This window comes from Daphnia magna, linkage group LG2 (genome assembly GCF_020631705.1).
Source record: "Daphnia magna isolate NIES linkage group LG2, ASM2063170v1.1, whole genome shotgun sequence".
Classification (NCBI taxonomy): domain Eukaryota; kingdom Metazoa; phylum Arthropoda; class Branchiopoda; order Diplostraca; family Daphniidae; genus Daphnia; species Daphnia magna.
This window is the reverse complement of record NC_059183.1, coordinates 9,099,508-9,114,238: the sequence shown is the minus strand read 5'-3', so window position 1 is coordinate 9,114,238 and position 14,731 is coordinate 9,099,508. Positions and strand designations below refer to the sequence as shown.

Sequence of the window (14,731 nt, the reverse complement as noted above, 5' to 3'; positions counted from 1 at the left end):
AAATCACTTAAATGTGTCACCTTGTTGCTTGTGTTTACTATTTCTTAAAATTTTCGTAAAGCTGAAATAGCCAAGTTTGACAGCCAGCAGAGGTAATGGCGATGTTACAAGAGGAGGGGGAGATGTGGCAGACAGTAGGAGCGGCTGTCTTGTCTGTCATGACTCCTCCCATTCACGTGAGAATATGATGATACTTTTAACGTTTTCAATTAATCTCCTTTAAATGAAAGGAAATGACGAAAATTTGTTGTCTCAGAATCCATAAACAGTAGTTTCCCTTTCGAAATATCAAACTTGTGTCGTGGCTCGATAGCCTCTGCAAGTCGGAGGTGAGCAGAATGAGAAGTGAAAACGTTACCTTGGGCCTGTTATAACTATTTGCTTTGGCTGCTACTGTATGCACTCGCTTACCCACACTGGGCTGAAATATAAACTATGGTATTGTTTAATAATTCTTGTCTCTTGTGATGGATCTTTTTCTAACCATATGACTTGTCATTAGCACTTTAGTACCCCTTTGAAGGTATCCTTACTTCAGCAAACCCGAAAAACTTTGCAATTGGATTTGACCAATCGGTGTTATGTAGCTTGGAGTTATTGACCAGTTGAAAAGTTTTGCCAACCAGTTTTGCTAACCAGCCATGCTCAGTAGTGATGCTAACCAAAAGACATACATAGCTGGAATGAATGTGTGTGACAGTTGAACAAGCTAATGCTATCCCCTCACCATTAGTAACACATAGAAATAGGCCTAACCTTGTAACAATTTCTAGGTAGAAAGGATTCATGAACCCTAAATGACGGTTTATGAAAGAGGTGGCTTTTACACATTTTACAAGCCAACCCCGATTACAGGTTTTTAGAATGAGACATTACTTTTCCCATCTTATCCTCTACATCCAGGTTCGGAAAGTTATGAGAAAAGATGACTAACCATAGTGCAGAAAGGGTGAGAATCCAGCAGCGCAACATCCTTACCGCCCTGCCGCAGAGGCCAACAGTCAACATGTCTCGACGGTCATCTTGCCGAAGCGGGAATAAGGATAACATGCGAAAGCATTCCTTACTTTTCCATCGGGCTTCTCCGTTCTGGTGGATCCCTCGCTTTGATTCCGATATCTTGGAGGGGCAGTATTGGCGCAGCACATTTCCGCAAATTCGTCTCCGTTTCCAACTTGCTCTACTCTACATTTTCATTGTTTCGCTGTCGTGGTGCGTTTACTTCAGTGCCGTCACAATCCACCACTGGCTAGCCTTCGCCGTCTCCTGCCTTTTCATGCTATTTCTTTCTGCATTAGCCTTCTGCCTCACGCTGACATCGATCTATCAGAACCATCATTTGCTCTTTTCCTGCCTTATGGCAGCCTCCGTTTGTTTGGTGACACTTCCCGCCCATTTGACGTGTCGACATGGTACTATCATTGAGGGTGAAGTTTCCCCTGCTGGCTTACTCGCCTTGTCCATGGAGGCCCTTTTACTTATCTACACCGTTATCCCACTACCCTTGTATATGTGCATCGGTATCAGCAGTCTGTATTCCGTGACTGTCGAGGCACTTTCCATCTTTGTTGCATCCTGCGAGACGAACGCTGCTGCTACCCTTGTCCGAGCTTTACTTCACTTGGGAGTTCATCTGATCGGCATTCATATTTTCATCATGACCCAGGTGCGAATGCGCTGCACCTTCCTGAAAGTTGGACAGTTGCTCCTCGTTCGGTTAGTACCGAAAACAAGATGTTTCATCACCAAAACCTGTCAGTCCCTCAGTTTATTAGTAAGATTCTATTTTACTTTCAGGCGGGAACTAGAAGAAGAAGCTCAATTAAAGGAAAAAATGATTCGGTCCGTTATGCCACCAAAAGTTGCCGATTGGCTCATGAAAGACGGACATGATGAAGCTGATGAAGACGACGACAATCAGTCTAACGAAGAAAAATATCGTGGAGGCAAACTCTCATCTGGAGTCAATGATCAGTTGCGAACCATATTCCGTCCTTTCAATATGCACCGAATGGAAAATGTCAGCATTCTCTTTGCTGACATCGTGGGTTTCACGCAAATGAGTTCAAACAAAACAGCCGAGCAACTGGTCGGTTTGCTGAACGATTTATTTGGCCGCTTTGACTGTCTTTGCGGTCAACATGGTTGTGAGAAAATCTCAACGCTGGGTGACTGTTATTACTGCGTAGCGGGCTGCCCAGAACCGCGGCCAGACCATGCTGGCTGCTGTGTCGACATGGGTCTCAGTATGATTGAAGCCATTGGCCGCTTTGATGAGGAGCGCCATGAAAACGTCAGCATGCGAGTTGGTGTTCACACTGGCACTGTACTCTGCGGTATTGTCGGGGTCAAACGCTTCAAATTTGACGTTTGGTCCAATGATGTAACGTTGGCTAATCAAATGGAATCGACAGGAAAGCCCAGTCAAGTCCACGTATCACAGGCTACGTTTGCCTTGCTAGACCAACAAGTCTATTTTTCCGAGGAAGGGGCTGTCTATCACGGTTTGTTGCATTTTATCCTCGAGTAAAACTATTATTCATTTCTTCATTTTTACGCAGGATTGAAAACTTACTTCGTTTTGGGCCGGAAAAACAAAATAAATATTGAGGATTCAGCAACGGCCGAATTCACCGCCATGTGGTTGGACGAAACTGATCCCACCATTTCTTTACCTTGTGAAGTAACTGTCCCGTCTCTGGTGCCTATCAGCGGAAACAACGTCAACGCAAATAGTAAAAAAGCCAATTCGCTTCCTAGCATTTTGGATATCTTGGATGAAGTGGCCACAAGTAGCGATAGCAACAGCAACATGCCATGCGAGTCAGCTCCATTAAGATCTTCTCGCTCAGTGAGTCAGGATCGCAAAAAGAAAAATATCCACTATCATGCCCAACGGTCGCAACAAGACGAGTTGTCTCCGTTATCTGCAGGTGATTACTATTAGAAATGTTTTACCTTCCTGTACTGCTGAGAAATTTGTTTTTGTACATCATTTAGCTCCCATGTCAGTGGAAATGCGTAGTAGTAACGCTATTGTCTGCCCGGCCGGTCAGAACGGTAGAACGGACGAATTGTCTCTTTTTCCATCAGTAGAGTCGTTTATGAAAGCACAAGGGGCCACCAGTACTCCCAACACTCTGCAACGTAGACCAACTGCATCTAACGCTTCACAACTAGGTGTTGGTGGTATCACCGATATGGAACGTTCACCTACTAGTATGAGTTTAGCTCTCTACAATAAAGACGAGCTCGCCGAATTAGAAGGTGCAGTGACAGAAAACAGTGTTGGACTACACGCCAGTCTGAGCCGATTCCACCAGCTGCGCAAACAGTCGGACTTGGCCATGATCCGGTGTATTCAAGAAGATGAGTCTCATCGAGTCTATTTCATGCGTCCACCTTTAAGTCAGGTCACATTATTTTTTATCGATACGGCAATGGAAAAGGTATCAAAATTTGAACGAACCTGTCTTATTATGGAATTTATTGTTCATGGCACTTCCTTCTCCAGGAATATCGAGCTCGTGCCCATCAGCCAGATCAACCCGGGGCCCGTCTTACATTAGCATCACCTACGTACAACACCTATCTGGATATCTTGGTCTCGGCGGTGACCTTTGTGCTAGTTTCGCTTTCGTGTCTTGTTCATTTTGATTTTTCGTTATCATGGGGCATCGTTTTCTTCTGGGGAGCGCTGATTTTATTGGCAACCAGTGCCATTTTCTTACATAATTTATGCTGCGAAGATGCTGTTGGCCGGAACTTCTTTTCCATCGTCCACAACTGGTGTACTCGTTGGTACTCGTGGCATGTTTGCGGTGCTCTTCTTATGAGCTTACCCGTTTTGGCGGTGATGTCTAACTTCAGCTGTCGAGTAGTGGAGGAAAAGGAAGAATCCAGTCGCATTTTCTGGTATCTCTTTTTCTTCAGTTTGGTTCATTTTTGCAACTTCACGCAGCTCAACTGTTGGATGAAGAACGCTCTGGCAGCTCTGGCTGCTCTCCTTTTTATTGTCCTCGTCTCCACGCCCGTTTGTCCCTGCGATTTCATTACTCTCAACACCAATTCCAGCGGCAGCAGCGACGGCATTCCGAACTTTACGGAGACAGACTACGAGAAAACTGAACTGGCTCTTTGTTACGAGATTATTTTACATCTACTTCTACTGCTTCTGTTGGTCTGTTTTCTAAATCGCGAGTTTGAAATCAGTTTCCGGCTGAGTTTCCACTGTAACACAGTGGCTGCCAGAGGCAAAGCCAAAGTTCAAAATCTTAGAGATCAAGCTGATTGGTTGCTACACAACCTTCTTCCACCGCACGTCGTTGACCGTATGAGAGTCCGTCCTGGTTATTCTGAAAATCACCTCCAAGCCGGCATCCTGTTCGCAAGTCTTGTCAACTTTAACGAGATGTATGATGAGTCATATCTGGGTGGACGGGAATATTTACGCGTCCTCAACGAGCTTATTAGTGATTTTGACGAGCTTCTTGGCCAGCCTCAATTTACGAACGTTGATAAAATCAAAACGATTGGTAGTACTTACATGGCAGCATCGGGATTGAATTCAGAAGTGCGTTCCCGAAACTCTCATCGTCACCAGCATCTCTTTGAACTGATTGAATTTGCCCAGCAAATGCAATGCGTTCTACAGAATTTCAACCAAAACTTACTGGAATTCAATTTGATTATCCGCATTGGCTACAACTGTGGTGACGTCACAGCCGGTGTCATGACTGGAGGTATCGGAACCATGTCCAAGTTACACTACGACATTTGGGGCGATGCCGTTAATATTGCCAGTCGGATGGACTCGACTGGCGTTCACGGTAGAATTCAAACAACAGAAGCTTGCGTTCATGTTCTTGAAGAACGTTACAATTTTGAAAAACGTGGCACCGTTTTCGTCAAAGGCAAGAACGACATGAACGTCTACTTGTTGGGTGAAAAGAAAAAGACAAATCTTTTTTAAGTCTCCCCATCTATCGGAAAGCAAAGCTGCCATTTTACAAAAGAAGAGAACCAATTTACCTCTAAATCAAGTGACCCTCACATCACGGAGGTTGTGCCATCCCGAAAGTCGTCTCTAGTTCGGCTTGTCAATTGCTAACAGTGTATCTCTTTTTATTAAACTAACAAACGCTTGCATTACTGTTTACCGTCATTGTTTTGTTTACCATTCCCTCGTAACTTCCCTTGCGTGCGCGATTGCTGTTTCAGTCCTTAGAAATTCGATAGTTGTTTTTATCTGATGTCGTATGCATGTGATCGATGTTTCTTCCAATCTTCGTCAACGAAATCGCTGCCGTGCCTTTTGAACTTTTTTTGCCTTTTAAAAATCAAAAATTAAACAATTCTGCCTTCGATGTGGTTTGCACTAAAAATGCCAAACTCTTTTAACCGTTTTCCGTTTTATTGCGTAGCGCCGTCTGCCTGCGACCAAAAGATGTCCGTTTTTATTACAGTGAATTGTTTGTAATGTACAGGGATAAAAGATAAAGATCTGAATTAATCCCACGACACCGATTAAACGTGCACGGGTACTCGTGCTTTAATAAAAATTTAAATCTCGTTGTTATTAAATCTATTTCATTATGCGAAAACATTACCAAAGCCCATAACACGCAATTTCAGTCAACATCCTAAAAGATAACAGACTGATAGCTCATTCCAAGCTATATTGAAATATCCTACAACTAATAGCTTCCTTTGTTAGCAGAAGCTACAACAGTTAACTTCAGTCGGAACGAGCCAACACAAACCCTGTGCGACACGGGGCGTACACCTGTAAATAAGTTAGCAATTAATGACATTTAAAATTACGCTTCGAAGAAACAAGTGTACCATTAATGAATTTGGGTAGTCTCCAAATGGTTCCTTAAGCGACAAAAATTCAGTGTTATGGTCCAATCGTCCATGACCACCAAATGTTTTGTCATCTGAGTCTAGCACAATGCGATATTTGCCAGCATTTGGTACAGCAATGCGGTAGTCGGTGAAACTCTGTGTCGAGTTAAAATTGAAGACAAACACCAAACCAGCACGATCGAATGAAATGACTTTGTCTCCCTCGTGCTTTGTACTGATGTAAGCCTACACAAACAAAGATTGCTATAGAACGGTCCAAGAAATTAAGTCTGTAACAAAGTTGGTTACCGGATTTGTATGCAGCCATCCATAACTGTTCTTCTAAGTTGTTCATCGCAGCATCAAAATCATTCAAGGTAATGATACTTGAGTAGATGATTGTCAACAAGATTCCATTGCCTCCGTGCGTAGTGGAAGGATTCATTGTTGCCTACCCGAGGAAAATCCAACCATTCAGGATGGCCAAACTCATTCCCTAGGTTTTAATTTAAATAAAGTTACACTTTTCCTAAAATCAACAACTTATCATGAAAGGCGAAGCGAACTTACCAATAAAATTGAGATAACCTTCCCCACCTAAGGAGTGCGTTATGAGTCGAATCATCTTGTGCAAGGCCATGCCCCGATCTATCACCGGCGATGACTTTGACAATACTGACATGTGCGTATACATTTCCTTGTCCATCAACCAAAATGCTATTGTTTTGTCACCCACCAAGGCCTATATTCGATGACAAATAATTGAGCTTTTTATAATGAAAGAATTCCATTTCTAAGGAAAAAATTTTAGGTAAAACACGCTAATGTTCTTTTACAAACCTGATCGTGAGATTCGGCGTAGGCAATTGTTTTTTCCATCCATCGTCTGTTAGTCAACGTGTGGATGAGGTTTCCGATGTTCCAGTCTTCATCTTTGTATTCCTTTAAAAGCTGGATCCACTTATCTGGAATGGCCATTCCTAATCGATAATCGAATCCAGAACCACCTTCGCTTACTGGTCTGCACAACGCTGGCATGCCGGATACATCCTAAAGATAAAAAGAAGAATTCAATGAACAACCAAAACAGCATTCAGTGGAGAAGACACAATGAATCAGATACATAGCTTCAACTCTTAGTATAATACCTCGGCTATGGTGATGACATCCGGGTAAAGATCATGCAATACATAGTTAGCCATCATCAGATAGCACACTGCGTCTGTGTCCGTGTTAAGCCCGAAATATTCATTGTAGTCGCCACTGAATCCTTGGCCGATTCCCCGTGAATGGTATAACATAGAGGTGACGCCATCAAAGCTTGGGTAGGTTTTAAAAATTCATAAATTTAAAAACTATTACAGAAAGTAAACCACTGATTTGACTTACCGGAATCCATCGAATCGGAACTCTTCCATGTACCACCTTAGATTCGAGAGTAAAAAGCGTAGCACTTCCCAGCTATAGTAAACAAGAATGTAAATAAACGGTAGAAATACGGAGAAAATGTTTGCAGTTACCTTGAATAATTAAACAGCCGGCTGTCCCAGAGTGCATGTTCACCGCGTGTGCCTCCATGAAAAAAACAGGAATCTGTGCCATCGAATTCGTTTAGACCGTCTAACACGTTTTTGGAGGCGTGCGAGTGGACAACATCAAGGAGAACGACGAGACCATGAGAATGAGCAACATCTATCAGCTCTTTGAGTTCTTCCGGGTTCCCAAACCGACTAAAATATCCAAACAACTTCATCATTTACATAATACATAATTAGAATTAAAATAACCAAACAAGACCTTGATGCTGCATAAAAACTGGTAACTTGGTATCCAAAGCTACCGTAGTATGCGTGTTCCATTATAGCCATTAGCTGAAGGGCGTTGTAACCTAGAAATACGAAAAATGAGTTCTTGAACACTAAGTTTTTTCACCAAAAGAAGCACTTATTTATAACAACAACAAAACTGTTAACATACCAAGTTTCACAATGCGCGGAATAACCTTTTCCTTAAATTCCTTATAAGATCCAACTTTTCCTTCTTCAGTAGCGATTCCAATATGGCACTCGTATATTCTGAGGCTATCAGGTCGTTTGGGACGTTCATTTTTAAATTCATATGCCTAACAAAAAGTCTATTATTACCCTTCTACTTAAAAAATAATGTTTATTGCTCAAAATACCTGGGGTGGATGCCAAACAACTTGTTGGTAGGCACAGCCTTCATTGGCTGGGGGTTGAACAACATAAGTTGCCCATGGGGACAATCTATCCAACAATAATCCATCATCTTTTTCAACAACAACCTACAGAATTTAGGTAGATACTCTAACTCAAATCTTTGGTATCAACAAAGCTCATCACAAAACTAACCTTCACTTTTGAACCATGCTTGATTGGGCAAGATCCATCTGGATTTGCAGGAAGGTGTAGTTCCCATTTTCCAAAGTCAAGCTTTGTATATGGATTTCTCTTTTCTCCCATCCATCTGAAAGAGATTCAACCATAATGTATACAATAACAAGACACAAAAAATCTATGTACATTTAAAAGGAAATTGGCTTACTAAAATCTCCATACAAGTACAGCTGTCGAGCTCCTGGTGCCCATTCCTTGCATGAAACGCTGTTGTCTTGGTTAACATGAATGCCAAATGATTTATAACCAGATGTGAATTTATCAATGCCTCCTTCACATTGGCATATTTCTTTCCTCAACTCATTGAATTTACCGTATCTGAAATGTAACTTGAAAACATTAATGTACCAACATTTAACAGTAGAAAGACAAAATTTAAAGATAGTACCTGTGCCGGATTTCATTTTCATGTGGTTTTAAGTAAGGATCTCTTTCCAAAAGTTTCTCAATTTCTGGTACGACATAAATTTCGTCTTGTTTACTCTTTTCACGTTTAATCTGAGATTCCATTTTTTAGGTGATCACGTTTCGAAACGTAGGGTAATTCACAATGATTTGATGACTAGTTGCCAGTAGTGTCAAAAGCAATTTGGATGTGTTTCGCGTCTTTTTGCTTTGGACAAAGCCCAAAAAGGGCGATACGCGAAGGAATAGAATCAAACCCTGAAGTGCATAACTGATGCACGTGTACTCGTCTCAACGACCAATAAGAGCGTAGAGATTAACAGCTGATTCATGGACCTTAGGGCTGGCAGTACCTGTCAAGGTCATGGAACATTTGAATGTTTTTTTTTTTTCCCACTCAAATTTTGAATGAAAATATGAAAACTTTTTTTATTCACACACGGCTTTATTGGGAGACACACAAAAAATATTTATTCGGATCCGTTGGATTATATAATATTTATTCCAATATCCAATTATTTTAAATGTGGCTCTAGAAAACCAACTGGGCTAGTGAACAAAATAGCAAGATAGACGCGTTGAGTGGGACACAAGGTTTACAATAAGTGAAAACTAGTTCACGGGTAACCAGCAATAACACATACGACGAAAATGCATTTTTCGATCCTTAAGTCTCAGTAATTTCACTTTCAGAACTCCACCATCGCGGCAGGTTCTTTTTGATTGTAATATAAAGTACGCGATTTCACGATGTTCAAGTTCAACACACATAGAAACAGTGGCTTAAGAAGCTATGCGGATATAATAAACATGATTGAAGTACAAATGTTGCAGCTGTCTCAAGGTCAATTAAATCTCTTAACGACTGATTTCTGTTTCTAACACTAACACTTACAAAACAAACAAACATACACGATTAAAAATGAACAAACATACCATAAACAACGAAACATACCAACAACAACGACCCATTTTGCAAAGTTAAAAACATACGACGATAAAATATTTTGTGCTAATTGCTTCCTTATTAAGAATTTTCTGGGTCTTGATAGCAAGAGTGTGATTTTCTGTGATTAAAAACAAAACAAAATGTCCGATAAAACAAAATCGTCATTTTTTTTCATTCATTTTTTGGCCGAGTTAGAACTATTATTCGATCCTCTCGGTCTTATAGACTCCGATATTTGCCACATAGATTCTTCGCAAACAAAGTCGTTAAACTCGTTGAAGAAGGCGACTATGCGATCGTTGCGTTTAAACTGATATTGACATTTCTGGAAGCGTCGCATATTCTCTATTATATGAAACTGCTGCCAGCGTTTGCCAAAATTGATCCGGTTGTCGCTTAGCATGTCCGGATTGCCGATGTGTACGAAGGTCAGGTCTTGCAGGATAAGGCCAATGTACGGAATACAGGGGGGCTGTGTTTCAGCCAACGCCTGCCGGTAAGCTCGGAAGGAAGAAGAACTGTCTATCAGCGCACAATATTCCTGTCCATAAAAATTAAAATGAATGACAGCGCCAATTTTGAGATTGATGTTAAATAGACACTACCTGAAGTCCATCAGTGATAGATTTTTGCCATTCTAATCGTCGTACGGGTGCGGAATCGAGTGCAGAAAGCAAGGCAAGATACGAGTTGAAGTTGTTTAATCGTCTCAAATGCTTCATTATCTTGATGTATTTTACGACGTATCGTTCCCGATCACGTGCTTCGGTTTGTTCTAGAATTCTCGATCGGGCCCAGTATGACATTTTGTTGAAATGCTCAGTGAACAACGTCAAGTTGGGCGATTTTTCTTCGTTCTGCTCCTGCGCCCATACCAGAACTTCGGGAATTTCGATTGCGTAAGAAAAGTTCAGCATCCAACAGCGTCATTTGTTCAGCCAACTCGCTCGATTTAAAATCCAAGAGGTGGCTCTGTCGCGTCGATACGCCAAGACTGGTTAGCACCGGGGGAACCTGAGAGCTAGTAATTCTAAGACGTCGGGCAGTGCATTTTTCCAGGAACTTCTTTCGGAGTGCTTTGGCCAAGACGAGGTCACCACTACTGATAAGCTGGCTTTGAAAGTCGATGATTTGACGCATCAGTTTATCTTCCAACTCGGAAAGGGCAAGGTCGTCCACCACACCAATCAACAAAGAGAAGGCGCTGCGACCGACACGCTGGAGATGAACATCCGGCGAACGTACAAAGTGATGAAACCTTAAACACGAAATATTGTTGTTAGTTGAAAATCATACAGCAATAAATATTAAGGGTAAATAATATTTAAATTTACCGATGAATAAGTTTGCGAGTTAGTTCAGACGGGGTAATGAACGTCCTGTACGTAGCTAAAAATGCTGTCTGATAAAAGTAGTCGTCCTTGTTGAGTTTCGCTGCATGCGTGATGAGAGCGTCCAGGCTACCCCCGCGCACTTCTGGGCCCTCATCTTCTGGTTGCTTGAGAACGAGTTCCGGACTGAGGTCAACCTTCTCCATACCATCTTCGTTGTCCGATTCTGGATCGGCCTTGTCTATGCCATTGGTGTTGCTGGGAGGTGGTGCTTTGATCGAGGCAAGAGGCCGGGTGATGGGTGGCGTGTCAGCTTCGGGTAGACGTGCCATCGTCGTTGCTGAGATTTCGTGGAGAGGTAGCACCGTTGGCGAGTTAATGGACGATCTACCCCTTTTGGGTGGCAATATCGGTGGCGGATGAGGAGGAGCGACTACATAGCTGTTGGTACGCGATGAAAATGATTCACATTCACTACGCGTTTGCCACATAGCTGCCTTTTGATAGTAATCCTCCATCGTCTTCCTGAAAATTTCGAGTTCGACTTCGCTCGGTTGCGAGTATTGTCCAACAGCTGCCATGTATTCTTTGACATGTCGTTTTTTGGGCGGAAGTGGCGGTGCATTGCCGCCGTTACCGCTGCTAATAGTCACCAACTGTTCAACATGGCTGCTGAATTCGCGATGCATTTGTAATGTTGTACCGGTACCGCTGACCGATGCAGAAGCGTGAACTCGTTTCTCCTCGCTAAAATGAAACGCTTCTCTGTCATAAACAAGAAAAATAGGGATTACAGGAAGCCGTCGGCGATAAAACTTGTTGCTGTTAAACTCACATTTCTTCTTGTTTCACAGCCATGAAACCAGCTAGCGAAGAACAAGGTGAAATGCCACAGTCGGTCTGATCGACATTGTCGTATTGGGACGGCAACCTATTGGCCCGTTGGCGACGTTTGGCCGGCAAGGCTGGCGGTACGGCAAGTGAAACCATGTGATCCTCGCTGGCTGACATTTTGGAGGACAAAGAGGTGGCGTTGGTAGCGGAACACTGAAAACCTGATGAGGACGATTGGTGATGAGTGTTGTAAGAAGCGAAGGAAGAAGTCGACGAAGAAGAAAAGACGCTAGTCGAACTGGTGGCCATTGTGACATCTCTGCGACGCTCTTGGGACGCTTCCCATCTCGAATTCCGAGCTCTGTAGTCAAACAACAATGGTTAAATCCAAACGTCTAATGGAAATGAGAATTGCATTACCTGCTGCTCAAACATCCCATGCATTGCCAGCGAGTTTATGTGCATAACCGAATCAAAGCTTTCGTTTAACCAAGGTTGATTGGGCACTAAATCAGGGAGGCCAGGCGGGTTACCCCAGCCGGGACTGAACGGACTGATAGACCAGCCTCCCATTGGCGATAAACTGCCACCTATAGATCGTTTTTTCGGCGGTAATGGAGGTGGAGTCAAAGGATCTCGGATGGACAAGGCAGCCATTTCACCTACTACGGAAATAACGTGTTTTCAGAAGGAGAATAAAAGAAGCTTAAAAACGTTTTCAAAAATGTACCAAAATCACTGAGTAAGCCTTTAAGAGGTAGAGGGGGTTTAGGTGGCGGGGATTGATCCAGCTCCTCGGGCAAGGAATCTGAACTCCAATCTACGCTACCGGGTGCGTCCTCTAACAAACTTCCATCCGAGGATTTCGATACCCGATTGAGGCTGGGCGCAGGCAGCAAACCGTCAATACTGCTAAACAACCAGAAATGCATACGTGTTAGAAGGCGGAAACGGATGGAACAATATTTTTTACGTACGTATCCTTGTCGGTGTGTGGTCGCAACGGAGAAGCCTCGTACAGAGCCGGTGAAGCACTCTGAGGAGTCGAAGGTGGAGGTATTTTGTTTGCGGCTTTGTGGATGACCACTTGGACAAGATCGTTGATGGCAATTTTCAGACCATCTACTACTGTTCTCACTTCCGCCTGAAGCGACGAATCGGCAGTCGTTGTCGGTGTTGACCTGCCATCAATCGTCGTAGTTTGAAGTAGAATGTCATCTGACCATCTTATGAGTTCAGATAGTGCCTGGTGTACCAGGGTCGTGGCAGATATTAAAGAAGAGCTGTGCTCCCCTGATGGAGATGAAACATTTCCCAATGTTGTCAGGATATTGAAAACAATCTCAAGGACAACGGAGGCTGAGCCAGGAACCAACTCCAATGTATTTTTCACTACTACATCTTCATAGAACTTCAAGGCATAACGTACCTGAAAGGAGATCATGATGAATGCAAGTGTTCAATTATATAAAGAATAGAATATTTAAAAAATACTAATTTTGATTTACCTGAAGGATGTTTTTGTTGATTACACTTGTGAAATGTTGATTGAGAGCAATGCACGAAGGCAGGTCTTCAATTAAACAAAGTAATTCATTTTTGGGTTCTTTTTCGTTTCCATTGGTGATGGTGGTTGTGATTGGCAGTGCCTTCGGTTTCACAGTCACTTGGTTGGTGTTTGGGGTTGAGCGAAGGTTGGACAATATGTCAATAATGTCCTCTTTGAAAGATTTGGCCCTCTTGGCCAATCTACCCTTTTTCACCTTATCCATGGCTGCTCATCCTATAGATCGCCTCCGTCTCGAGACGCGCTTCTTCTGACGCCAAACACCCTTCTTCGCATAGGATGGGATAACGACCTCATAATGTGGGAATTGGAACATTTAACTGTACAGCAGGTGCCATACAGAACAACGGTAAAGCAGCAGAATGTTACGGAGGACACAGGGAAGACGTTGAGAATTTCTTTTTTTTTTCCAGGAGCCAAGGAGCAGCAGCCACTTGCAAGGCAAAAACAGAAAACTAAATGCGTATTTCTTTCGTTCACCAAGGCTTTGAGATAAAAAGCCTAGTAGGTGGATAATAAAACATGACGTGAAAGAAAACAAAATCGTCACACCCCACAGGCGAAAGCACACACACAGTCACACACACTGGTTCCCCCTCAGAAAAAACAGTCAACGGCAACGTTGCCATCAATGGAAATCCCGAATCCCATGGTTGTTTTGTTTTATTTTCCGCAAAATAAATTTAATGCCACCAGCAAGCAGCAGCACGAAATGCCATAAATGGTCGCCTATTCTCTCAGTTTCGTGGGAGAATATTTTCGTGTATTGGCGGGGCACGCACATGAAGAAATAATCTCTTGCGTCATTCCCTTACTATAAACAGACGAAAACGCAGCAGAACAACACTTGCCCTAATCTGGGCTCCGCCTCGATATGGCTTCATCTTTCGTCTATATTTTCCCCTGCCCCCACATTTAACCAATTGAGAAATATATGTATGTAAGAGCTTTCAATAAATCCACTTGAGAAATTGACGTCATCGACCAAAGAGCTTTTTTTCTGCTCCCATAACGAAGCCTCTAGAGGAGCCGTGGACGAGAAAATCACGCATTGATTCAACAGCCCGTGTAAATAGATGACTCGTCTATGGATGTTGCACACGCAAACGCAAGAAGTGCCCCATCATTTTGGAAATTAACATATCCGTCTCCTGCCTATCTAGTCTCTAGAGATAGCAGACGAACGAGATCTCCACTTGACTTTCAAATGCGATGGACCGTATCAACAAAATAACAATAAGACGAATAAAATATCTAACTGAAAAAAAAAAAAAAGCTACTAGAAATCGACGGGACTTTGTGTATCAGGCGTTCTACACTAGTTATCATGTTATTTCGTGTGTGTAGGTGAAATATATGTAAAAAAATAAATAAATCTGGG

General features: G+C 42.7%; 3 protein-coding genes across 9 annotated transcripts; 1 reads left to right on the top strand and 2 right to left on the bottom strand.

Annotated features, from left to right (window-relative positions):
• Nucleotides 1-90: 90 nt before the first annotated feature.
• LOC116915808 (adenylate cyclase type 9) lies at nucleotides 91-5,571 on the top strand. Of its 7 annotated transcripts, XM_045169341.1 has the most exons (8): nucleotides 91-176; nucleotides 257-438; nucleotides 503-689; nucleotides 904-1,716; nucleotides 1,798-2,504; nucleotides 2,562-2,933; nucleotides 3,001-3,449; nucleotides 3,515-5,571. In XM_045169341.1, exons 4-8 carry the CDS (start codon nucleotides 926-928, stop codon nucleotides 4,970-4,972), a joined length of 3,777 nt encoding a protein of 1,258 aa, XP_045025276.1. In that variant the 5' UTR covers nucleotides 91-176; nucleotides 257-438; nucleotides 503-689; nucleotides 904-925; the 3' UTR covers nucleotides 4,973-5,571. The 7 variants fall into 7 exon arrangements, with proteins under 7 accessions (XP_045025276.1, XP_045025274.1, XP_045025275.1 ...); XM_045169339.1 differs by having other exon boundaries at nucleotides 133-438; nucleotides 511-689; XM_045169340.1 differs by having other exon boundaries at nucleotides 133-438; nucleotides 503-523.
• LOC116915812 (1,4-alpha-glucan-branching enzyme) lies at nucleotides 5,568-8,983 on the bottom strand. The gene is given in 17 exon segments (XM_032920942.2): nucleotides 5,568-5,785; nucleotides 5,845-6,093; nucleotides 6,157-6,180; nucleotides 6,182-6,223; nucleotides 6,225-6,343; nucleotides 6,418-6,589; nucleotides 6,688-6,897; nucleotides 6,996-7,167; nucleotides 7,237-7,308; nucleotides 7,368-7,577; nucleotides 7,645-7,735; nucleotides 7,825-7,969; nucleotides 8,030-8,152; nucleotides 8,220-8,314; nucleotides 8,317-8,334; nucleotides 8,413-8,582; nucleotides 8,653-8,983. Coding segments are annotated over 17 exon segments (2,082 nt in total). The 5' UTR covers nucleotides 8,775-8,983; the 3' UTR covers nucleotides 5,568-5,737.
• Nucleotides 8,984-9,152: 169 nt separating this feature from the next.
• Nucleotides 9,153-14,072, bottom strand: LOC116915810 (rap guanine nucleotide exchange factor 1). Its single transcript, XM_045169222.1, is given in 9 exon segments — nucleotides 9,153-10,159; nucleotides 10,224-10,514; nucleotides 10,516-10,876; nucleotides 10,953-11,714; nucleotides 11,785-12,144; nucleotides 12,199-12,448; nucleotides 12,514-12,692; nucleotides 12,761-13,212; nucleotides 13,292-14,072. Coding segments are annotated over 9 exon segments (3,285 nt in total). The 5' UTR covers nucleotides 13,556-14,072; the 3' UTR covers nucleotides 9,153-9,793.
• Between the last annotated feature and the right edge of the window lie 659 nt (nucleotides 14,073-14,731).